At 42.9% G+C, this 23,407-nt stretch overlaps 1 protein-coding gene across 1 annotated transcript in view; it reads right to left on the reverse strand.

The window, feature by feature from the left end:
- Positions 1-1,201: 1,201 nt before the first annotated feature.
- The window catches only part of LOC123231162 (myosin-16-like), an 89,025-nt gene continuing 66,819 nt past the window's right edge, over positions 1,202-23,407 (reverse strand). The window contains 12 exon segments of the mRNA XM_044657411.1: positions 1,202-1,772; positions 5,031-5,260; positions 6,358-6,558; positions 7,595-7,765; positions 8,669-8,794; positions 10,235-10,438; positions 12,208-12,400; positions 13,234-13,337; positions 13,466-13,602; positions 18,823-19,039; positions 20,787-20,919; positions 23,022-23,218. Coding sequence (XP_044513346.1) covers positions 5,060-5,260; positions 6,358-6,558; positions 7,595-7,765; positions 8,669-8,794; positions 10,235-10,438; positions 12,208-12,400; positions 13,234-13,337; positions 13,466-13,602; positions 18,823-19,039; positions 20,787-20,919; positions 23,022-23,218 — 1,884 coding nt within the window. The 3' untranslated portion in view covers positions 1,202-1,772; positions 5,031-5,059.

The raw sequence follows: 23,407 nt of genomic DNA on the forward strand, positions 1-23,407 counted from the left end.
GCTGCCTTACAGAGTTGTTGTGAGGAACAAATGATATAATGAATAGAAAGTGATTTGTAAACATTAATAAGTTACTGAAGATGATAGAATCAAATCATGTAAACCTGCCAGCCTAGGACATTGCCAAAAATCCCTTGGGGGAAGTTTGTTTTTTGTTTTTGTTTTCAACAAAAGGGCTGATTCCACCCAGCAGATTATACTAATATGTCTTCCTGAGATTTCTTCTTGCATCAACATAGACTTGAAGTCTTTAGTGTACTTTATCCCCAACGATATTGCTGTGAATCCCTGACCACTAGGGGGCAATACACTCATATGTGTCCACACAGCCAGAAGTGGCCCCAGTACAGAATGGGGGTTCACAAGTTCTCTTCCCAGAGAGTCTGCAGGGAAATCCCCGTTTTCAGGGTTCAAAGTGTAGAGGAGTTCTAGCCGAGCACTCAACATTTTGCCTCCTTTCAGAAAGAAGGTTAGAGATTAGATCTGTGTTGTCATTGATAGAAAGAACTTCCAGGTGGGAAAATTTCCTCTCTTATTGCAGATCAAGCACCTTCTTTGCAATTTAGAGTCTTAGGGAGTTGCTTAAGGCACTAAGATGTTAAGTGACTTATCCAAAGTCATACAACCAGAGTATGTCAAAGCGAGGACTTGAACACAGATCTTAGCTTTGAGTTCAGCTCACTTTTCACCATTCCGTACTGCTCCTCTGCTTGAGAATATTTTATTTTATTTTATTTTATTTATTTTTTTGAAACCCTTACCTTCCCATCTTGGAGTCAATACTGTGTACTGGCTCCAAGGCAGCAGAGTGGTAAGGGTGGGCAATGGGGGTCAAGTGACTTGCCCAGGGTCACACAGCTGGGAAGTGTCTGAGGCCAGATTTGAACCTAGGACCTCCGGTCTCTAGGCCTGGTTGTCAAACCACTGAGCTACCCAGCTTCCCCCTGCTTGAGAATATTTTAGGCATTTAATAAGTGCTTTTGAAAGAATGCATGTAAGACTACCTAATGCATGTTAACTGAATGATAGTTTGGGGAAATATTTCACTGTCCCATGGCTTTCAAATTAGGTATACTAATTGGGTACAACGAGTTTTACCAATTCTGCATTGTTTTTAAAATCATCTCTGATAAAGGGAAAACTTGTGAATTAAAATGACAGGGACACAGTGGCCCAATATTGTGTATGAATCATACATCATAAAAATTTTCTAAAATTAGATTTTACATTTGTTTATAAACCTCTTTTAGATTTAAAGGGTACCGAAAAGAGAAAGGAATGAAGAAGGAAAGAAGGGGGAGAGGGAAGGCAAGAGTGAGGGAGGAAGAAGGAAACTGTTCCATGAAAAACAAAAGAATATCCACCCAGATTTTTTGTTGATATTACTTTTACTTAAACTCATTAGGATGAAGCACCAAGATTGTCCAAAGGAGGAATTATTTACAGAAAGAAGACAGCTGGCTCACACAAATACATTACATGTTCCGTCCTTGACATGAGCATGTAAGAAGATCTCACTTAAAAATAGGCCCATTGTTTCTGACAAGCTACACTGACTGATGCAGGTCTCTGAAAGGAGCAACTTTGATTACAGACCTTGCTAAGTCTGGCTGTTTAAACCTCTTAGCTCATCTCTTCACAGCCAGCTTCATTTTTCCGCTCCTATCTTGCTCTGCCTTTTCTCTGCATCATCTCCATCTTCTTAATAGGCCCAGTTTCCCTTTTTCATGATTTCTGTGATACAATGAGCTGCTGTTGAGCTCTGTGTCACCCTGGAATGAGAGAAGAGGAGGAGGAAGGGGGTGAGAAAACGTAAATGGCCTGTGATTTCTTTCCTCTCTACCCTTTCTACTACCCGAGCAGGTCCCCCAAATGGCACTCTCTCCAGACAGGTTTTTCCACAGCCACTTTCTTCTTAATGGACACCTTGTCGTCACACCTCGTCACACCCTTGCCTGAAAACTGTGAATGCCACTGCTGCGGCGTGGTGACACCTTGATTGTGAGTGTGGGTGGGACCTGTTTGTTCCTGAAATTTCAGGGAGTTGGGCTGGGAGCTGTACCAGGAGCTTGTCCAAGTGTGAAAGTGAGGCCCTCTGGGATTAAAGTAAACACAGATAATGTGCCTGTGGGGGAGCCTCTAGGTGTAAATTAAGACTCATTTGTGGCTGGTGTACTACTTGTCTGTACCAGGGAGAAAAGCGGCTTTGGATCATGTTCCACCAGTGGATTTCAAATGAATGCTTATGTTAAGAAAAAAAAAATTTATCATAGAGTCTTCACCCTCAAAAATTAAATTTCCTCATTGCATATAAATATAGGCCTTCTCAATGGTTATTCTGTGTGTATATATATATATATACATATATATATATATATGTACCAATTAATTATATACACACACATATAGGCAGCTAGATGGCCCAGTGGATAGAGCACTGGGCCTGGAGTCAGGAAGACTCTTTATGAGTTCAAATACAACCTCAGACACTTCCTAGCTGTGTGACCCTGGACTTGTCATTTAACCCCCATTGCCTATTCCTTACCCCTCTTCTGTCTTAGAATCCATACACAGTATTGGTTCTAAGGTGGAAGTAAGCAAAAAGATGATAGGGGGGCAGCTCAGTGGATTGACAGTCAGGCTTAGAGACAGGAGATCCTGGTTTCAAATCTGGCCCCAGACATTTCCTAGCTGGGTGATTCTGGGCAAGTCACTTAACCCCCATTGCCTAGCCCCTTACCACTCTTCTGCCTTGGAACCAATACAAAGTATCGATTCTAAAGCTGAAGACAAAAAGATGAGTTCTTTTGACCTTTTGGGACAAGTGAAACAGCAGAGATTTGGTATCTCTTCTCTACAACAGGCCAAATGATATCTTTAAAAATTTATTTATCTCTAATTGCCTAGCTCTTACCACTCTTCTGCCTTGGAACCTATTCATAGTATTGATTTCAAGATAGAAGGTAAAGGTTTAAAAAAAAAAAAAGATGGGTGGAGGGAAGGGACAGTTTGGGAAGAGCTTTGAATTCCTGAAGATTTTAGATTTGATTCTGTAGATGACTGAATGCCAATTGAATTTCTTGAGTAGAGGGATGGGGTGACATGGTTAGATTTGAGCTTTGGGAAGCAGAAAATTAGGAGGTAAGATTGGAAAGATAGATTGGATCCAGATTATTGAGGGTCTTGAATGCTATGCTAAGGAATTTGGATTTTATTAAATCAAACTTTAAGATGTTGTTCAGTTTTCTCTCTCTCAAAACAAAACAAAACAAAACAAAAAAACCCTTACCTTCCATGTTAGAATCAACACTGTGTAGTGATTCCAAGGCAGAAGAGCAGTAAGGGCTAGGCAATGGGGGTCAAGGGACTTGCCCAGGGTCACCCAGTTGAGAAGTGTCTGAGGCCAGGTTTGAACCTGTCTCTCAATCCACTGAGCCACCCAGCTGCCCCATTAACAGTTCTCTTGCTGGCAAGTGACAAGACCGGAACTCTGTCCTAGGAACAACTAATGTGGCAATATTGGGTAGGATGGATGGGAGAGTGAGGAGAGATTGGAGGCAGGTGGACCATTAGGAGGTTATTATAATAGATTGTCCTTAAAGAGGTCGATAAAAGGAAATGAAGTCATGGCTGCCTAGAGGGAATCTTGGCAGTTACAGTGTAGGTGTTACATGATTTCTGCATGAGTAAGGTATGGCTGAGGTCAAATCTCAATTTAGAAAACTTCCTTCCAGGATCTGCTCCAGAAGGAGGCTGACTGTCATACATTAGCTTCAGGTTAATGGAGATGAATCTCTCATTTCTGAAACTTAGCCCAGGTGACCAAAATTTCAGATTTGGAGATAGAAGAAGGACGACACTCTGTTTCCAGTTTTCCTTGTTATAAATGAATATGGAGAACCTTGAATTGAGGTCATTACATTTGTCATCTTTGGCTATCACTCAAACCAAATACTTCTCTGATGAAAGAAGGTGTGAAAACGAGTGTGGGAGCCACCCCTGACTTCCTTATGTGCCAGTTTAACCAGTTGCTTAAAGGCTGGGCCAGAATAAATGGCCAGAGCTAGTAGAGGTCATGGCAGTAGACACTTGGACCCCATTCTCCCTAAGTATCCAAGCCAAGACTTTGATTTCTGAATAATCTCTAGGCCTCTCTCCCCAAAAGAATTATTTTGTATTTAATTAATACGTATTTTATATTTACTTGTATGTACAAGGGCAGCTGGGTAGTATGGTATATAGAGTGCCAGGCCCCGGAATCAGGAAGATCAGAGTTCAAATCTGGTCTCAGATCATTAGTAGCTGGGTGACCCTGGCCAAGTCATTTAACTCCTTTTATCTCAGTTTCCCCATTGGTAAAATGGCAACACATTCCAGTATCTTTGCCAAGAAAACCCCAAAGGGGGTTACAAGGAGTTAGACAAAACAGAAACAACTGAGAAATAGCAAAATGGATCTTCTTCCTTCCTTTAAAAGAGAAACCTAAAAATCATCCCACGGCATTTATTCCATGCTTAGTATATGGGAAGCAGAGTGCTAGGTGCTGTGGGGGGACACCAAAGAGGAAAAGAATGTAATATCCTCCTCTTATCCTATACCAATGATGGGCAACTTTTTGGGCCAAAAAAAAAATTCCCCCAAAAAACAAGCATAACTCGGGTGGTGTGTCACTTTGAGAAAAAAAAATATAATTTTGCAATATTTATAGTTTAAATAACAAAAATGTATAATTGTAATATCTAACTAATAAAGCAAAAACTAATTATTTAACTTACCTACTTAGTGACAGCTGTTTTGGCCTACAGACCTCCGGCACAGAGCGTCTACACTACCCTACAGAGAATGTTTCATCCTCGGCATGTGGCCCCAGACTTCTCTGTTGGCAGCCACATGTCATCGAAAATGGCTACACGTGCCGGTGCTGACACACGTGTCATAGGTTTGCCATGAGGGTCCTATACAGAGGACCTGATCCCATCCTACGCCATTATCTGTGCCAGGAAGACCAAGGAAGGCGGCCTGGAACCTACCAGCTATCGATGTCATGCGCAGATGGCTCTCATTCCTCAGACATCGTTTTAGAGGAACCAGTCTTGGACACTTGGATGATCTCCACTGAGGTGATCCCTTTGCCAGCCACCCGGTGCCTTGTACGTAGCTTGTTCAGGGCGGTCTCAGCCATGCCTGCTCTTTCCTCAGCATCGTCTAGCTCGTGCACGGTCTTCCGGTACCTGGCCAGGCTCTGGTTGGCCTGCTCCTCCTACCCAGGGAGAGAGGCAGAAACAGAATTAGTCTTACAATTCTACTGCAGAACTCTCCAGAGTCATTTCAGTTTAGGGTAGGGGGAGGCAGCTACATGGCCCAGTGGATTGAGAGCCAGACCTGGAGATGGGAGATCCTGGGTTCAAATGTGGTCTTAGACGCTTCCTAGCTGTGTGACCCTGGGCAAGTCACTTACCCCCACTGCCTAGCCCTTACTATTCTTCTACCTTGGAACTGATATAAATTCTAAAATGGAAGGCATAGTGTTTTGTTTTTTTAAACCTTTACCTTCTGCCTTAGAAGGCAGAAGAGTGGTAAGGGCTAAGCAATGGGGGTCAAATGACTTGCTCAGGATCACACACCTAGAAAGAATGTATAGGTTTAAAAAAAAATAAAAAAATAACTGGCCCTGCAACCCTGAAGCACCGTCATATGATGGGAAATCTTATAACAAATAACACATTTTGTACCCTTAGAGATAAGAACATGTTGAAAAACAAGAATCAGCCCTTAAGAATTCCTCTTATTAACTAAGGCATGGAACAGTGTCAAATCCAGGGAATATTTCTGTTCCCTTCCACTTGATGTCATGGCATTCCCGATCTCCCCAGCTCCCTCTGCCTCCGACCCACCCCTCACCAAATACATTTGACTCATCTACAGCTTGCCATTGCACTGAAGCCTACCAGTCATCCACAGGCCTTGTAAGGTATTTGAAATCAGAGCTTCTGGGAATGAAAGTTTTGGTTTCTATCCTGTTTGAAGTACCATAATACAGATTTGTAAACCTTTACTTTCTGTCTTAGAATCTATTTTTGGATCCAAAGTCGGGGTTAAGTGACTTGTCCAGGGTGACACAACTAGGAAGTATATGAGGTCACCTTTGAACCCAGGCTCTCCTGTCTTCAGGCCTGATGCTCTGTCCACTGAGCCACCTAGTTGCATGATCAGTTGTAATAATGGTTCCAGAAATAATCCCCTGTAAGACTAGGGTATCGCAGAAGTTTAGACCACATCTTGGCTTCCTCTTTTTGAAAGGCTGCTCAGTGAGAAAGGGCATGAGAAGGGAAAGTCGGGGAGTCCCAAGACACATACCGCCTCGTCGATTTGTCTCTTGTAGACCTTCAGTTTGTTCTGAAGCTTCTCCACCAGCTCCTGCATGCGTTGGTTGGTTTTGTGATCTTCATCTGTTTGGAAGACCAGCTCTTTGAGGCGACGTTCATTTTTACGCAGGATTTTGACCGTCTCGACGTGGCGTTTCTGTTCTGAGTCTAGTTCGGTTTCCAGTTCCTTAATCTGAGGCAGAGTTGAGAAGGTTGGAAGGGAAGAAAAATGCATCTAGTAAACCAGTAACAGGGTTTTTTTGTTTGTTTTTAGGAATTCTCTGTAGAACAAGGTATTTCAAGAATACAGTGACCTTGGGGGAAATTGGGGTTATAATAACCATTTCAGTAATTTATTAAGTACGTGCCTAGGTGCCAGGCACCGTGCTAAGCTTTAGGGGTACAAAGAAAGCCAAAAGCATACGCCTGCCATTAAGGAGCTTATATTATAGATGAGGAGGAAACATAAAGGTATGTGTGAGAGTCAAAGATGCAGAGAGGCAGACAGACAGAAAGACAGAGATATAGAGAAGAGAGAAACAGATGAGAAAGGAAAATGGGGAGAGAGAGAGAGGCTGGGGGGAGAGAGAAGAAAGGAGGGAGGGTAATTTTTGGACTGGAAAGCATGGAGGGGTGGGGATAGGATGGGAAGTTATTCCTTTGGGAGTATGGGGCTGGGAATGATAAGGGAGAAAAGGAATGTTTGGAAGCTAAATGGAAATGTAGTTGGGTGAAATACTAATGGAAACAACTATGGGGCTAAGAGCATTCCAGGTGGATGGGTAATAGGGTGTTTTATAGCTTCTTGTTCTAGGGAACAGGAAGACAGAAAATCCTTTAAGAAAGAAATTAAAGCTAACTCCTCAATGCCATTTTCCTTAACATCCTCAATTTTCAGTTCATGTTTAAATTCAGAACATTTTTTGGCAAAAGACATTAGACATTCTGGCCCCAGCCAAGTTTTCACCTACCCCCCCCCCCCTCCCCCTCTCGCTCTCTCTCGCTCTCTCTCCCTTCTTTTTTCTTTTTTCTTCCTTTTTCTCTTCTTTCCTTCCTTTTTCTTTCCCTATTTCTCTCTCCCTTCCTTCTCTCCTCTCTTTTCCTTCCTCCCCCCCCTACTTTCCTTTCTGTTTTACAGGCAGTTTAGTAAACATCAGGTTAGATGTAGGAGAAGCTCTGGTGACTGTGATGAGTAGCAAAGGCTTGGCAGACTGAGCTTTCTCTCTTACCTTGGCTTCCAGTTTCATTATCGTGCGCTTTCCACCTTTAAGAGCCAGCTGTTCGGCCTCCTCCATCTTAGCTTGCAGGTCCTTGATGGTGAGCTCATGGTTCTTTTTGATCTTCTCCAGGTGCATGCAGTGATCCTGTTCTTGACGGAGCTCTTCCGCCATGCGAGCAGCCTTGGGAGGAGAAAGGAACATAGCATAAAGCAAAGTGAGACAATTCATCCTGGACCTTAGAGGCTGAGAGTCTTAGAGCTCGTTGCCTTGAGAAATTGAATGGCCAACTGGGCAAACCTCAACTTGAGTGGCATTTCCAATTGTATATGGTGGCTCAGGAGAGCCTTTCCAAGGTTCTGGGTTTCAGATCGAATTGCTTGCCAGCTACAGGAGAAGGGAGGGAGGAAGGGAGGAGGGAGACAATTGGGATCATATAACTTTGGAAAACTTATGTGGAAAATTGTTATATGTAATTGGTAAAAAAAATTAAAAGTAAATAAAAGTGACTCTAAAGTTCTGGGTTCAAATGTGACCTCAGGCTCTTCTAGCTGTGTGATCCTGGACAAGTAACTTAACCCCCATATATTTACAAACATAGTATTGAGTCTGAGTCAGAAGGTAAGGGTTTAAAAAAAAAAAAAAAAGAATCATCTTCCTAGCCATAGGTTTTAACTGAAAGCAGCTGGCTGAAAGAGGTCTTTCGAACCAGAAGACAGCATGAAATGACTTCTTTGTCAGGGAATCTTGACTCAGATTACCTCTCCCTGATTAGTCTGATACAGGATGGCATTTTCTGCTTGTGAAAAGCATTCTGTCCTCAGTCTATTGGCCTTTGCATCCAAAATGACACTGGAGAAAGCCTGCCAAATTTGAAGTCACAGAATTTCAGATTCCATTTCTGCCACTACCTGTATGACCTTGGACAAGTCATTTAACTTGTCCAGGCTTCATCTTCCTCAACTGCAGAATGAAGGGCTGGACTAGATGAGCCCTAAAGTCCTTTCCAACTCTAAATCTATGATCCCATGAGCACAAGCAAGAGGCCCATGGACCGTTCTCGCTGGTAAAGGGAAGAGGACTCACATCAGTCATGGCTTTCTTAGCTCTTTCATCAGCCGTCCGGAACTCGCTGATGAGCTCTTCGTGTTCATTGGAGATTCGTTGGATGTCTGACTCCAGTTTACGCTTGACCACCAGCAGACTTTGGTTCTAAAGGAGAAGGAACACTATTGAATTAACGGCCTTGAGGAGAACTTCAGTTTTTCACTTGGCTATTTGGAAATGTTTAGAATCTCCAGGAGAGGTCCCATGGGCAGTAGCCTGAAGTTTGATTGGTCAACATTTACAAAATGCTTACTATGGGCCAGGCACTGTATTAAGAACAGGGTATAAAGCAGCTGGGTGGCTCAATGGAGAGAGAGAGCCAGGCCTAGAGACAGGAGTCCTGGGTTCAAATTTGGCCTCAGATACTTCTTAGCTGTGTGACCCTGGTCAAGTCACTTAACTCCCGTTGCCTACCCTTTACCACTCTTCTGCCTTGGAACTGATACTTAGAATTGATTCTAAGACAGAAAATAAGGGTTAAAAAAAACCCCCAAAACATGGGATACAAAGGAAAGGAAAAACACAGGCCCCATTTTCAAGAAGCTCACATTCTAATGAGGGAGAGAACATGCAAATAGCTATGTATGAAAAAAATATATGTAGAATAAATGGAAGATCATCTCAGACAGTATCTACGGGGTACAGTGGATAGAGTGCCAGGCCTGGCTGGAGTGAGGAAGACTCCTCTTTCTGAGTTTAAATCTGGCCTCAGATGTGTACTTGCTGCATGGCCCTGGGCAAGTCACTTCACCCTGTTTGCCTCAGTTTCCTCATCTGTCAAATGAACTGGCGAAAGAAATAGCAAACCAGTCCAATCTTTGCCAAGGAAACCCCAGATGGGGTGCAGGGTTGGAAATGACTAACAGTCTGAGAAGGAAGGACTGAGAGGGAGGAGGAAAGGAAGGGACTGAAAATGATCTCCAGCAAAAAGTGGGATTTGAGCTGAATGTTGAAGGAAGTCAGAATCCAGAAGAGAAAGGTAAGAAGACAGAGCAGTCCACTCTTGGAGGACGGCCACTGCGAGGGCAAGAGATGAAAGATGGCGGAAGAGGAAGGCCAACGTGGCTAGAGTGTAGATTACCCAGAGGGCCGTAAAAGAGAAGACCAGAGAGGCAGGGAAGGTTGTTTTACGGAGATCAAGTGACACAAAGTGATTTAGTAGAATGAGCGTTGAATCTGGACTCGAAGGAGCTGGGTTCAAAGATACCAACGTCACCAGTTGCTCCCTGTGTGCCGACGAACAAGGCTCCGAATGTCTCTTGGCCTTGGTTTCTTCATGTGTAAAATATGGGGGCTTGATCTCAGTCACCTCTGAGGTCTCCGCCAGATCTCAATCTATGATCCTACCAGTGGAAGGTCTGTGCGGTGTTTTGTTTTGTTTTTTACACTCCCGAGTTTTTTTAGGGCAACCCCTGAACACCGAATGGGTCGTCTAGGCGAGACGCAGCCGTGCTCAGTAATGGCTCTGGGCTTGGAGTGCGAACCCTTGGCCGGGAGAGGTGGGCCCCGTCCCACCGGCCGAGTGGCCCAGGCATGTCTGCTAACCTGAATGTTGACTTCGTTGTGTCTCTCCGTGATCTCGACCACCTCCTGCTCCAGCAGTTTTCGGGATCGCTCGCTGCCCTCTAGGCTGGAGCGAACTTCTTCCAGTTCTGTCTGCAGGAGGCTCAGGCGGCGTTCCTGAAGATTGTACTGTTCCCGAAGCTCCTCGTGCTGCCGAGCGTCCTCGTCCATTTGGATCTGGAGATCCTGCAAGAGCAAAGGGGGACGTGAAAACGGGGCTATCCTCTGCCCGCCCTTGCTCCAGATTCCATCTACACTACCCCAACTCTACCCCTTCGCCCATGCTGTTCTCCCTGTCTGGAATGAATCTAAAATGTTCACTATGTGCCAGGTACTGTACAATCGACAAGATAGAGTGAAGGCGAGGGAAGCTAGGTGGCTCGGTGGAAAGAGGGCTAGACTCGGAGAATGGAGGTCCTGGGTTCAAATTTGACCTCAGACACTTCCTAGATGTGTGACCCTGGACAAGTCACTTAACCTCAATTGTCTAGCCCAGTGATGGGCAAACTTTTTAAAGAGGGGGGTCAAAGGAAAGGAAATGCTCCTCGGTCAGTCTGTTTCTAAGGCAACTCTTTTGAAGTTTCATTGTATTGTATCCTACTCATTGGATATGTCAGATTAAGAATAATGTTGAGGGGCCTGATAGAACATTTCAGGGGGCTGCATCTGGCCCGCAGGCTGTAGTTTGCCCATCATTGGCCTAGCCCTTACCGCTATTCTGCCTTGGAACCCATACTTAGAATTGATTCTAAGACAGAAGCCTTGTAAGGGTTTAAAAAGAAAAAAGACAGTGTGAAGGTCAGTTACAAAATAGAGTTGGTTTGGTGTGGGAATCACGAGAAGCAATTAGATCCTATCTCATGAACACTGATTCCATTTTGAGCTGCCTCATGTTCCATTTTGTGGGGTTTTGTTTTGTTTTTTTTTTGCAAATTATCCATGAAAAACTAAAACCACCTATTATTTTATGAATGCAGATGGATATAATTAAGCAACAACTTTCAAATCTGGGGGAAAAAAAGACTCCCACAAGTATCTGTTCTCCTCTTCCCAATTTGACTCACTCTTCCCACCTCCTAACTTGAAAAGCCCCTAATCTTTCCTCCAATTAAAGATCAGATTACCAATTTTTGTACGCTGGTTAATTGTTTTCTTATAATTAATTGGTTTTAATACATAAACTTTTGTCTTACTTTGTATTCAGGGTCTCTGGACTAACAGGAGATCCCATCGACCCATTTATTATGCTTGTTTTGCTCAAAAGCCATGTAACTTGGATGATTTCCTCAGTTAATTAATATCCACAATACCAGGCACTAAGAGGCAGTGTGGGACAGTGGAAAGGGCACTGGTTTTGGAGTCAGAGGACTTGAGATCAAGTCTTGTCTCTGTCACTTACTGCCTATGACCTTAGGGAAATCACCTCATCCTTTGGGGCCATTCTCTAAAATGAAGTTAGAACAGATGACTTCTGAGGTCTCTTCCAGCTCTAAACTGTTCTTCCCTGTCTCTCTTTGCCTGCTGAATTCCTCTCCATCTTTTAACGGCCAACTCAAATGCTATCTTCTCCAAGAAGTCTTCCTTGATTTCTCAGGATAGCTACAACCATTTCTCATATGCCTCACATAGCTTTGTTTTTGGGCCTCTGTTATCACAGAAAGTTGTAAATTAATTATCTGTCCTAGTGTCTTCTTCCATAGTAAATTATAAGCTACCTCATGTATAGGCCTTTGCTTTGTACACTTGGGGATGGGAGTGTGTGTGCAGGGGATTCAGGGAAGGATGAAGGAATCCATAAGACCAGGGTCTTACTAGGCTGGACCTGATCGAGTCAACATTCCTTAGATTCCTTGCTGAGGCAATGACTTGGGACACTTGGGCAAAGACATCCCTCAGGTCTAGACAGCCCTTGGTCCTTCTTGGCCTCCAGCTCCTACTCTTTCTTGCCACAATACCTTGATTTGCTGCTGTAGCCTTTTCAGTGTCTTGACAAGCTCACTGTTGTTTTTGTTGGCGTGATCCAGTTGGATTTCCATTTCATTCAGATCCGTCTCCATCTTCTTCTTGAGTCGGAGGGCCTCGGCCCGTCCCTTGGCCTCAGCCTCTAGGCTGGCTTGCAGGGACTCGATAGCCCGTTGGTGGTTCTTCCTGCCCATTTAAACAAGAACAGCTAGTCTAGTTCTAGATTGCAGGCCTGTGTGAGCTGGACCCCTCTAGAAGAGGAGGCCTCACATACACCTTGTTGATTAACAGGAGGAGGAAAGAAGGAAGGAGACAGCCTCAAACTGATCAGCTCAGCTCCATGACATAGCACGACAATGAACTGCACCACGGTTTTGTGATACATGTCTTAGCTCGTCTCTGATTCTAGTTGTCATAAAGGGCTTCATTAAGTCCTCAAAATAAAATGACTTTTTATTCCTTTTAATTAAGAACTAAATTTGTGCTTCACAGCATACTGTATGGTTGACCCTGCTGTGGACGTCAGTGAATTTCTAAGATGCGGCTCATTGACCCCAGAGCCATCTCTCACAATGGCTCTACACGCAGCACTTTGGAGATGGGATAAAGAGTGACTTTTGTTTGTGAGTGTTGGGGTGGAGTGTGGTTACAAAATATAACAAATAGTATGTTGCAACTTCCAAAAGGCCAGGAATCCTTGGCCAAGCAGCTCCTCTGGCTGCTAGTCAAGCATGTAAGACAGCGTTCCAATGTGGACAACTTGGAAAACAGTATTCTTCTCCAAATCACAATATCTATTTTCTGTAAACTAAAAAACAGTACTAGGAACACATCCAGAATTTCTTAAAACAGAAAAAGCACTTTCTTGGGTCACTGAATTAAAGTGAACTCTGCCTAATTCAAAAACAGTATTTTATTTTAGCCGAAGTTAGTCTTTTCCCACGTGGGAAAGGAAAGGAGCTGTTTCCCAGTGGGATTGCTTCGAAGAACCTGTCTTACGTTCTCTGCATCCCCCTTACCTTGTAGCTTCAAATTCTTCTTCCTTCTCGTGGATTCTCCTATCAATGTCAGCTTTGACTTGAGCCAATTCCAGCTGAATACGTATCACTTTACTCTCTTCCACCTGCCAGAAAATATATAGTATTAGTCGTTATGGACCAAGGAGTTAATCTCTGGCCATCTAGTTGCTGGGACTCAGCCGGCGGCAAAAGGAGCTCTTTCTTCATCCAAAGGGTCTGTCCGAGTTATTACCTCCAGGGAAGACTCAGCTTCCTCCAGGGCCACTTGTAACTCTTCCTTCTCAATCTCTAACTTCTTCTTCAACTTCTGAAGCTCATGTACACTCCGTCCTCCCTCACCCAGCTGGTCAATTAAGTCCTTGATCTCCTCTGAAAAAAGAATAGCATCATCGTTGAGATTGCCAGTGGTTGGTAGCCTTGACCTTCAGAGAGCTCGTTTTATTCAACACACACGATGTTATTCTTTCTATGGATTTCTGGGCCGGTTGCAGGGAGGATCAGATCTGACAGACCCCATCATAAGCTCATAGAACCCAAGTGGGAAAGGACCTCAGAGCCATCTAGTCTAATTTGAAGCCCAGGGCTTTTAACTGACTGATCTAAGGTCACACAATTAGTAAGTGGCAGAGCTAGGATTTGAATTCTTGTCCTCTGACCCCAGAGCTTGACTTTCTGAGATAGAAAGGTTTCCTTTGGAGCCTGGTGTCAGACTGTTAAAGATCTAAATCAGTGGTTCCCAAACTTTTTTGGCCTACCACTCCCTTTCCAAAAAAAATATTACTTAGTCCCCTGGAAATTAATTTTTTAAAAAATTTAATAGCAATTAATAGGAAAGATAAATGCACCTGTGGCCATCACCTGTCTCCTGGATCGCTGCAGCACCCACCAGAGGGCGGTGGCACCCACTTTGGGAATCACTGATCTAGGGGGAAGTTAGGTGGTTCAGTGAACTGAGAGCCTGCCTCAGATACTTCCTAGCTGTGTGGCTTTGGGCAAGTCACTTCACCCTGTTTGCCTCAGTTTCCTCATCTGTAAAATGAGCTAGAGAAGAAAATGGTAAGCCAGTCCAATATCTTTGCCAAGAAAATCCCAAGTGGGATAACAAAAAGGTAGGCACGGCTGAAAAACAACTCAAGAATAACAATGTCTTCTGACCCCAGAGTCTCTGATCCTTCCACTGTACTATGTTGGCTCCATAGATGGAAAGGCTTCATATAGGGGGCTAATAATTGTCATAGGCTTCTAGATCCAGAAATAGAAGGGAACTTGTTTGTTATCTAGTTTGACTCCCTCATTTTCCAAAGATCAGTTTAGACCACATCAGAGAAGCTTATCATCAGAAGGCTAGCCAGAGGATGATTCCTTGGGACTCTGGCAATTCAAAGAGACCTTCTACTAAGAAGGAGAAGGACTGTTTCTGTGTCAAATGAGAGGAGATTCTTGAAGTGGGTAAAACTTTAAAATGCTATATAAAGGCTATCTCTTATAACTATTTATTATTATTATTATTATTATTATTATTATTATTATTATTATAAAGAATGGGGCAGCTGGGTAGCACAATGGATAGAGTGCCAGGCCAAGAGACTAAAGGTCCTGGGGTCAAATCTAGCCCAGACACTTCCTAGTTGTGTAACCCTGGGCAAGTCACTTAATGTCCAGTACCTAGCCCTTACCTATTTTCTGCTTGAAACCAATGTGTAGCATCAATTCTAAGATGGAAGGGTTTTTTTTAAAGAGAAAGAAAGGAAGGAAGGAAGAAAAAGAAAGAAAGAAAAAAGGAAAATAGAAAGGGAAGAAGGGAGGAAGGAAGAAAAAAGAAGAAAGAGAGAAAGAAAAAGAAAGAGAGAGGGAGGGAAGGAGAAAGAAAGAGAGAGGAAGAGGGAGAGAGAGAGAGGGAGGGAGGGAAGGAAGAAGGAAAAGAAGAAAAAAGGAAAGAAGAAAGGGAGAAAAAAAGAAAAGAAAGGAAGAAAGAAAGGAACAAAGGAAGGAAGGGAGAAAGAAAGAATAACTATGCTGAAGCTCACTATTAAACATATGCACAATCTTGTCAGAGATAATAAGAGGGCCACTCTCATCTTTTTGCTGGAAAACTCCATTATAGTACATGTGATGGTGTGGGAATCAGTAGAAACTGAATTTGATAGCTTTGAAGCCTACTTCAAAAGACTTACATTATACTACTCTATTTAACATAATGGATCGAGTGCCATTACAATAAACTTTTAAGAAGTATCTAAATTCTCAGGTTACACTGGAATTTTTCTACAGCCTAATTTATTAAATTGTGAACTTCCGCAAATTTATAGGGGGCAAAACTAATCAACATTAAGCTATCAGCTTTTTTTTTTAAACCCTTACCTTACATCTTAGAATCAATACTGTGTATTGGTTCCAAGGCAGAAAAGCAATAAGGGCTGGGCAAAGGGGGTTAAGTGACTTGCCCAGGGTCACACAGCTAGGTAGTATCTGGTTCTCAAAGCACTGAACCACCTAGCTGCCTCCTAAGCCATCAACTTTTATTGTTTTTCCATATTGCCCTGGGATCTTTTTTTTTTTTAAAACCCTTCCCTTCTGCCCTAGTAACAAAACTAGTCCACAGGCACAAGAGCTAAGGCATATGGGATTAAAATGACTTGCTTAGGATCACAGAGCTATGAAGTGTCTGAGGTCAAATTTAAACGTAGGTGCTCACAGCTCCAAGCCTAGTGCTCTTCCACTGCTACCTAGCTGCCCCAAGCGATCAGCTTTTGATGTTTTCCCATACTGCCTTGGGATCTTTGTATGTATGTGCATCTGTTAGTACATAGTACAGTGATAAAACGGGAGAAGCAGGACATACTCTTGGAATGAGAAGATCTGAATTCAGGGTCTCTGATACTTCCTGAGTCCTTCTCATGCAATTTCAGCAGGACAAAGTTCCAGTAGAATGTGAAAATAGATATTTCCTTAAAGTTTGTTGTAATGATATTATGTTAAAGAGGGTATTATTATGAAAAGAGTTTGATGACATGGAAGAGTGCTAGACTTGAAGTCGAAGAGACCTGAGTTCAAATCTCACCTCTGGCACTTACTAGCTATGTCATCATGGTGAAGTAATTAAACCTTTCTGACCCTCAGTATCTGCAAAATGGGGACAGTGCTATCAATATTATGTTAGCTAATATGTCAGCCTGGGTCAGTGTATCATTTTGGAAAAAAGAGCCTCAAACCCAGGGAGAGCTAGGTTTATTTCCTGACCCTGACACCGACTGGTCAGGTGACCCTGGACAAGTCACTTAACTTCTCAGGGCTCTAGGCAATTCTCTAGGATTTTAAATTGCAGATCTAGATACTGACCTGTACTGGTAGAGGGACTTTCCTCACCCTGGATTTTCTTTTAACTAATAAAATCACAGGCCCATTCCCTAGCTTTTGATAAAACTATGTATTTTTTCCAGTTTAAATTTGTTATATTAAATCTCCCAGGTATCTCCCTCCCCCTCTCTTCTCCCTGAACTAGAGAAGGCATCATCTGACCAAAAAAAAAAAAAAGATTATATAGACATATACATACATATGTATATATGTATAAATTATATGCTACATAAATACATTTGTATGTATTATATAATATTATCTTATTTATAATGTTGATTGGTTTTGCCCCCTAGAAATTTGCTCAAGTTCACAAATTAATAAAAAATATTTTTTTAAAAGGGAGAAGCAGGTCCTAGCAAAATTCCCATGTAACCTGAGACTATAATTTAAATTATATTAGTACATAACATATATGACATAAATGTATAAAAATACAGATTCAATATTGTTTGAAGAACAACTGTGAATGTCCACCTCCAGAGAAAGAACAGAAAAACAGAAACACGCATGACCTTGTTTATAATCACACACATACACATAGTTATAGACACACACATGTATGTGGTTATATATACACATATTTAGTCATATATGCATATAGGCACACAGTTATCTCCACATGCATGCACATATCATTATATATACATGGGTAGACACACACATGCACACATACTTATATTCATATACACATTTACATGTATGGTTATTGATACACGCACATTTTCAAATACAGTTACATATACATATTTAACTATACATACACATACATATATAGTTATATATGCAGATATACAAAGTTATATACATATACAGAGATACAAATATGTAACTACACATTGTATTATGTATATGTTTATAAATGAATTGCACATGGTACATTGCATGCATGTACATACGTGTATGTACGCACATATGTACACAGATATATGTGCTCACATACACGAACATACAATACAAAGGGTGTTGCAATACATATACGCATGGTTACATACATGTACACACATTTAACTATATAGTTATAGATACACATGTTACATATATACACATATATTGTTATATATAAGCATATACACATATGCAAATATGTAGTTATTTATACCTTACACACAGTTAGATCTGCATATACATGCCTATAGACAGGTGTCCATATTGTTTTATATACAGTACACATGTACAAGTATGTAATATGTGTATATATACACAGTTAGATACAGGTACACACATTTACATAACATGTAATTATAAATGCACATACACACATATGTACACATACATAGTAATATATAGATACACACATATAGTTATAGATGCATATACATACACCATATAGTTACATATGCAAACATCTATACATACACATAGAATTATAAATACATACACACCTATATGGTTATAGATATGTGTACATATGTGGGTATGTATAAATGATGTCATGTGTGTTTCTAATTTTCTGTGCTTTCTCTGGAGGTGGCTTCAAACAATATTAACTCCGTCTTATTCCATCAGCCTCACAGGGTTATGGTGAGAATCAAAGAAGTTGATATAAGTAGGAGCAAACCTTAAAGTGCCAGAGAAATGCCAGCTATTATGCTCTGCATTATCTAAAGTCCCCTTTACCCCCCGTAAACAGACACCCCCTAGAACAGTGATGGTGAACCTTTTAGAGATGGAGTGCCGTGCACTTCCCCCCACCCCCACCAAGTGCCAGGTGTGCCCTGCCCCACCTCCCCTTTACCCCACACAGGGGAAGGAGAAAGCACTCCCATTGGGTTACTGGATGAAGGGGCTGGTGAAGTGAGGAATGTCCTCGGCTAGTGTAGAGAGGGGGAGGGGAGTGGCCAAAGTGCTCTGCTCCCCTCCAGCTCTGCTGCCTGTGAGCCACCCATTGGCACACCCCCTGTGTGCTCCCATTGGCTGCTGGGCAGAGGGGTGGGGGATGAAGAGAGGGGGAGGGGAGCAACTCCTCCCCAAACCCTCTGCCTTTCTAGTAATGAACTCTGAGGTGGGGGGAGGGCAGCCATGTGCCCACAGAGAGCCTTCTGTGTGCCATAAGTTCGCCATCACTGTTCTAGAAGGTTCTGGACTACAGAGTATAAAACAAGCTGGTGTTGTGAAGCCCGAAAAGCCTGAGGCTCCCCAGGGCTGAGGCCTTGTCCCAGGGCAGTCAGCATCCTGGCAGCCTGCTCTGGTCCTTCCTGTGACCCCCTCCCAGGCTGCGCTGGGCCTTGCCTTGAAGAGTCTTGTTCTCTTTCTTCACAGACTCCAGGTGCTCGATGGATTCTTCATAGGCCGTTTTGATCTTGAAGCTCTCCGTCATGTACATGCGGCACTCCTTCTGGGAGCTGTCCACCTCGACCTGCAGCTCCTCACATTTCTGTTGCCACTCAGCCAGCATTTTATCGAAGACCCTCTGCTTCTTGTCCAGGGCAGCCGCAGCGGCGTTGGCCTAGAGAAAGGAAGCTCCTGTCACATACTCTGCTCCGTCTGTCTTTGTGCTTTGCTTCTACGATGGCTCTACGGTCACCCAGAGCCAGGGATGGGTCTGCTGGAGCTCAGTCATACCGGCTACTAAGAATCGATTGTTAAATTAGAAATGAGTGTATCCTATAAATCAGGGCTTGATTTACTGGTTTGCTGATTATCTGGCCTTAAGTAAGAAACAGCAAAGCTTGTCATTAATAGATTTTAATTTTTTTTTAAAAAAGCCTTACTTTCTGCCTCAGAATAAATACTGTGTTTTGGTTCCAAGGCAGAAGAGTGGTAAAGGCTGGGCCATGGGGGTTAAGTGACTTGTCCAGGGTCACACAGCTAGGAAGTGTGTACTGAAGCCAAATCTGAACCATGGACCCTTCCCCCCCCCCCCCAATCTCTAAGCTGGCTCTGAATCTACTGAGCCACCAAGCTGCCGCCTAGAATTTAATTTTTTCATTTCCTTTTAATTCTTCACATAATCCCTGGGATTAAGGATGTTAATTTCTGGTTTATCCTAGATGAAGGATTGACTTCAGCTAAATTCTATTCAATTGTTCTCCCACAAAGATGAAGTCACCTTTACTTGTGGATTTTGGAACATTTAATCTCAAGTGTCTCATTTGTTTTTCACTAGCCACCTACAAGGCTATGATTATGAAATTCTTTCCTCATTGGATAGGTGCTGGCTGCAAACTGGTCTCCCTTCACAGATAGTATGAGGCAACAGCTTTACATTAACTTAAATAAGATCTCTGGGTCTTGTTTAAATATTGAATTACATACTATGGAAAGCTGGCAAGTTGTTCTGCAGTAGAGAAGTGTAGACATGTAACACTACGAATGACTGAGAACATTTGAGCATGGGGATGGCTTTGGTATCAGAGGGCAGGAAATCATGGAGACCCTTAACATTTCTTCCCAATACCAAATTTTGCCTTTATTATAAACATGGTTTCCTATTTCATGGGTTTCATGGTGGTCTACTTGAACACTATCTTTTTTTTTTTTAAACCCTTAACTTCTGTGTATTGGCTCCTTGGTGGAAGAGTGGTAAGGGTAGGCAATGGCGGTCAAGTGACTTGCCCAGGGTCACACAGCTGGGAAGTGGCTGAGGCTGGCTTTGAACCTATGACCTCCCATCTCTAGGCCTGACTCTCAATCCACTGAACTACCCAGCTGCCCTCTTATGGTGGTCTACTTGAGAATGGGGATGGCTTTGGTATGAGGAGGTAGGAAATAATGAAGACCCCTGACATTCCTCCCCAGTACAACACTATGAAATGTCACCTCTCTGATAAACTATGGTCCCATGTTTCATGGGTGGCATCAGTGACCTACCAGAGACCTGGATAAGAATTGCACAGAATGAGAAGGCATGGATGGGTTGCAATGTATACTAAAGGAGGGAATACCTACATTGATGGAATCACAGACTCCGTAAATTACTTATGCTTTTTTATATTGAAGTATGTGAGAGAGATTTAAAAGAATGGCTTATCCAATTTTGAGAACACAACAAATGAGAAAGCCTTTTCCTGGAATTTCCTGGAATGATCATTGGAGGAATTGAAACTCAAGGGTTCTGCGCCCAAAGCCTTTACTCAACCCAGTTGGATCCTGCTTCTTCAAAGTAATCTAACTCCTCCCAGCTTCCCCTATGAGAATTCCCTGTGATCTCTTCCTCAGGAAGAAGGAAGACTTTCCTTAGGTGAGCCTCTCACCTTCTCCAGGTCAATGGTGAGATCTTCTACTTCTGCTTGGAGCCTCTGCTTGTTTTTCTCTAGGGAGGCAGCCCGAGCCTGGGCAGCTTCTGCAGCCTCCTCTGCTTCCTGCAACCTGGCTGCCAGTTTCCTCCTGTGGGTACAAAGTTCAAATGAAGTGGCTGGAAATATAAATGGAACCATCCCTGCACAATAGGTCCTATTCTTGTACATCGTCTTGTTAACTAGATCATTTAACAGTCTAAAATTTGGTTTTCACCTCTTTTCTCCCCTCCCTGTTGCATACTGAATTTCAAATACTGAATTTGGAGTCAGGAAGATTTTAGCTCATATCCTGCCTTGGACAGTAATTAGCTATGTGACTCTGGGCAAATCACTTATCTGTAAAATGAGAGTGTAAGATTAGATGGCCTCCAACATTGCTTCCATTTTGAAAATGAGGATCCAACCCATCCTTTAAGGGATAGATCAATGCTCACTCTTCTGTGAAGTCCTGTTGGACCATCTTTTCCCGACCCTATTATTTTTCTTTACCGAGATCATATAGGCCTTCCTGACTTTACCACTCATTTGGCAATAATTATAGAACCACAGAGAAGCACTGCTTTGTCTTGTTCTTTGTCTGTATCTATGTCCTCAGTGAGACTATGAGCTTCTTGAGGGCCGGGACCATGTATTCTCCATACTGTCCACACCAGCATAAAACAATAATATAAAAAGTAAATCTTATTGAACTGAATTGAAAATGTGTTTCAAGACAAGAAGGAGGAGGAAGAGGAGAAAAAGAATTGCTAACATGTAAATAGCACTTTAAGATTTACAAAGCACTTTATGAATTATCAGATTTAATCCTCATAATGACTTAGTGAGATAGGGCTGTTATTATCTCTATTTTACAATAGAGGAAACTGAGCCAGACAGCAGCTTTATGACTTGTCCAAAGTCACCCAGTAAATGTCTAAGGCAAGATTTGAACTCACATCTTTCTAACTCTAAGTCCAGCATTGTATCCACCTAGCTAGTTGTTGCAAAAATAGGGCTGAAATGAAGGGATAGGTGTTTAGATTAAGGGATAGTTTCTAGTTCCTCATAGGAACAGAAAGGATCTCACAGATTTTTGTATTAGGATGGATACCACAAGATACTATGTCATCATCTCAGATTTCTTATAATGGAAGGGAGTGCCTTGGATTTCTAAAAGCCCATCTGCAGCGGGAGAGAAAGTCACATTTTCAAACTTCTCCTGGGTGAACTCAGCCTTTATTTCTATAGAGAAGCTAAGAAACAGTTTGATGCCATTTGGCCAATATTTATGTATGCAGAGCACTTGGTTCTGGGCACAGTATACTTTAACTAAGCCATAGTTTGTCTTCATAGAACTTTAATGCAAGCCTTTTTAACCTGGGGACTGTGAACTTGGATTTATTTGAGAAAAATATATATTGATAGTTGTATTTTAATACAATGAGTTCCCTTTGTAAACCTGTGTATTTTATTTTATGCCTTTAAAAACATTCTGGGGGCATCTAGGTGGCTCAGGAGATTGAGAGCCAGGTCTAGAGATGGGAGGTCCTGGGTTCAAATCTGACCCCAGATACTTCCAAGTGGGTAACCCTGGGCAAGTTGCTTAACCCACATTGCCTAGCCTTTCTTGATTTTCTATTTTTGAAGCAAAACAGAGTAGCAATACAGAGTATTGATTCTAAGACTGAAGAGTTTTTAACTAAATAAAAATATTCTGAGAAGAGGACCATGGGCTTTGCCCAACTACCCCAGGTATCTGTAACACACACACAAAAGGTAAAGAACTCCTGTCTAGTAGGGGAGCATAACAGGGTAGACTGCTTGGTGTTCGGGTACCAGATCTGCGATTCCATGCATATAAGCAGCTCTGTCCCCCAAAGGAAGCTGGCATCTTCTCTGTAACCTAGACTTTCTCAGGGTTGGATAGCCAATCAGTGTCGGGGTAGGATCTGAACCCAGATCTTTCTGGCCCCTGCGGACAGCTCTCTCCCCATTATGCCGCATCACCTTTCGGAAGAAGTCTTCAGAACTAGCTTCCAAAGTCTCCTGCTGGCTGCAGCTCCCAGAGACCCCAGGCCAAAGGCATTCTACTAGGGAATGGTAGTCGCCCAGTGGTGTACTTCCATTCCCTGGTTTCTCCCGCTAAGACCATGACGTCACTCAGGACTCCTCTCCCACCCAGCCCCGCCCCGCTCGGAGCCCAGGGCTTACTTGGTCTCTTCCAGCTCCTCGGTTCTCTGGATGGCGTCAGTTTCGTACTTGGTTCTCCACGTGGTGACCTCTGTGTTGAGTTTGGACACCAGGCGCTGCAGCTCAGACTTGCCCCCTTGCTCTTCCTCCAGCTGCTCCTTTATCAGATCCAGGTCGTGCTTGGTGTTGGCCAGACTCACCACGGCTGCACTCCGGGACTGTGGGTGGCAGAGTATTAGAGAATGTGTGCCCCAAACTGGTGCTCATCTCTTTTGGGGCCCTATCAGAACCCTTAGCTTTTCTTTTTTAAATTGTAACTACTTCAGCATGGCCATTGTGGACAGCTCAGTTACCTTCCCGTCCTACTGCCCACCCTTACTCCCCGCCCCCCAGTTTTTTAATGATAC

This window comes from Gracilinanus agilis, chromosome 1 (assembly GCF_016433145.1).
Source record: "Gracilinanus agilis isolate LMUSP501 chromosome 1, AgileGrace, whole genome shotgun sequence".
NCBI lineage: Eukaryota > Metazoa > Chordata > Mammalia > Didelphimorphia > Didelphidae > Gracilinanus > Gracilinanus agilis.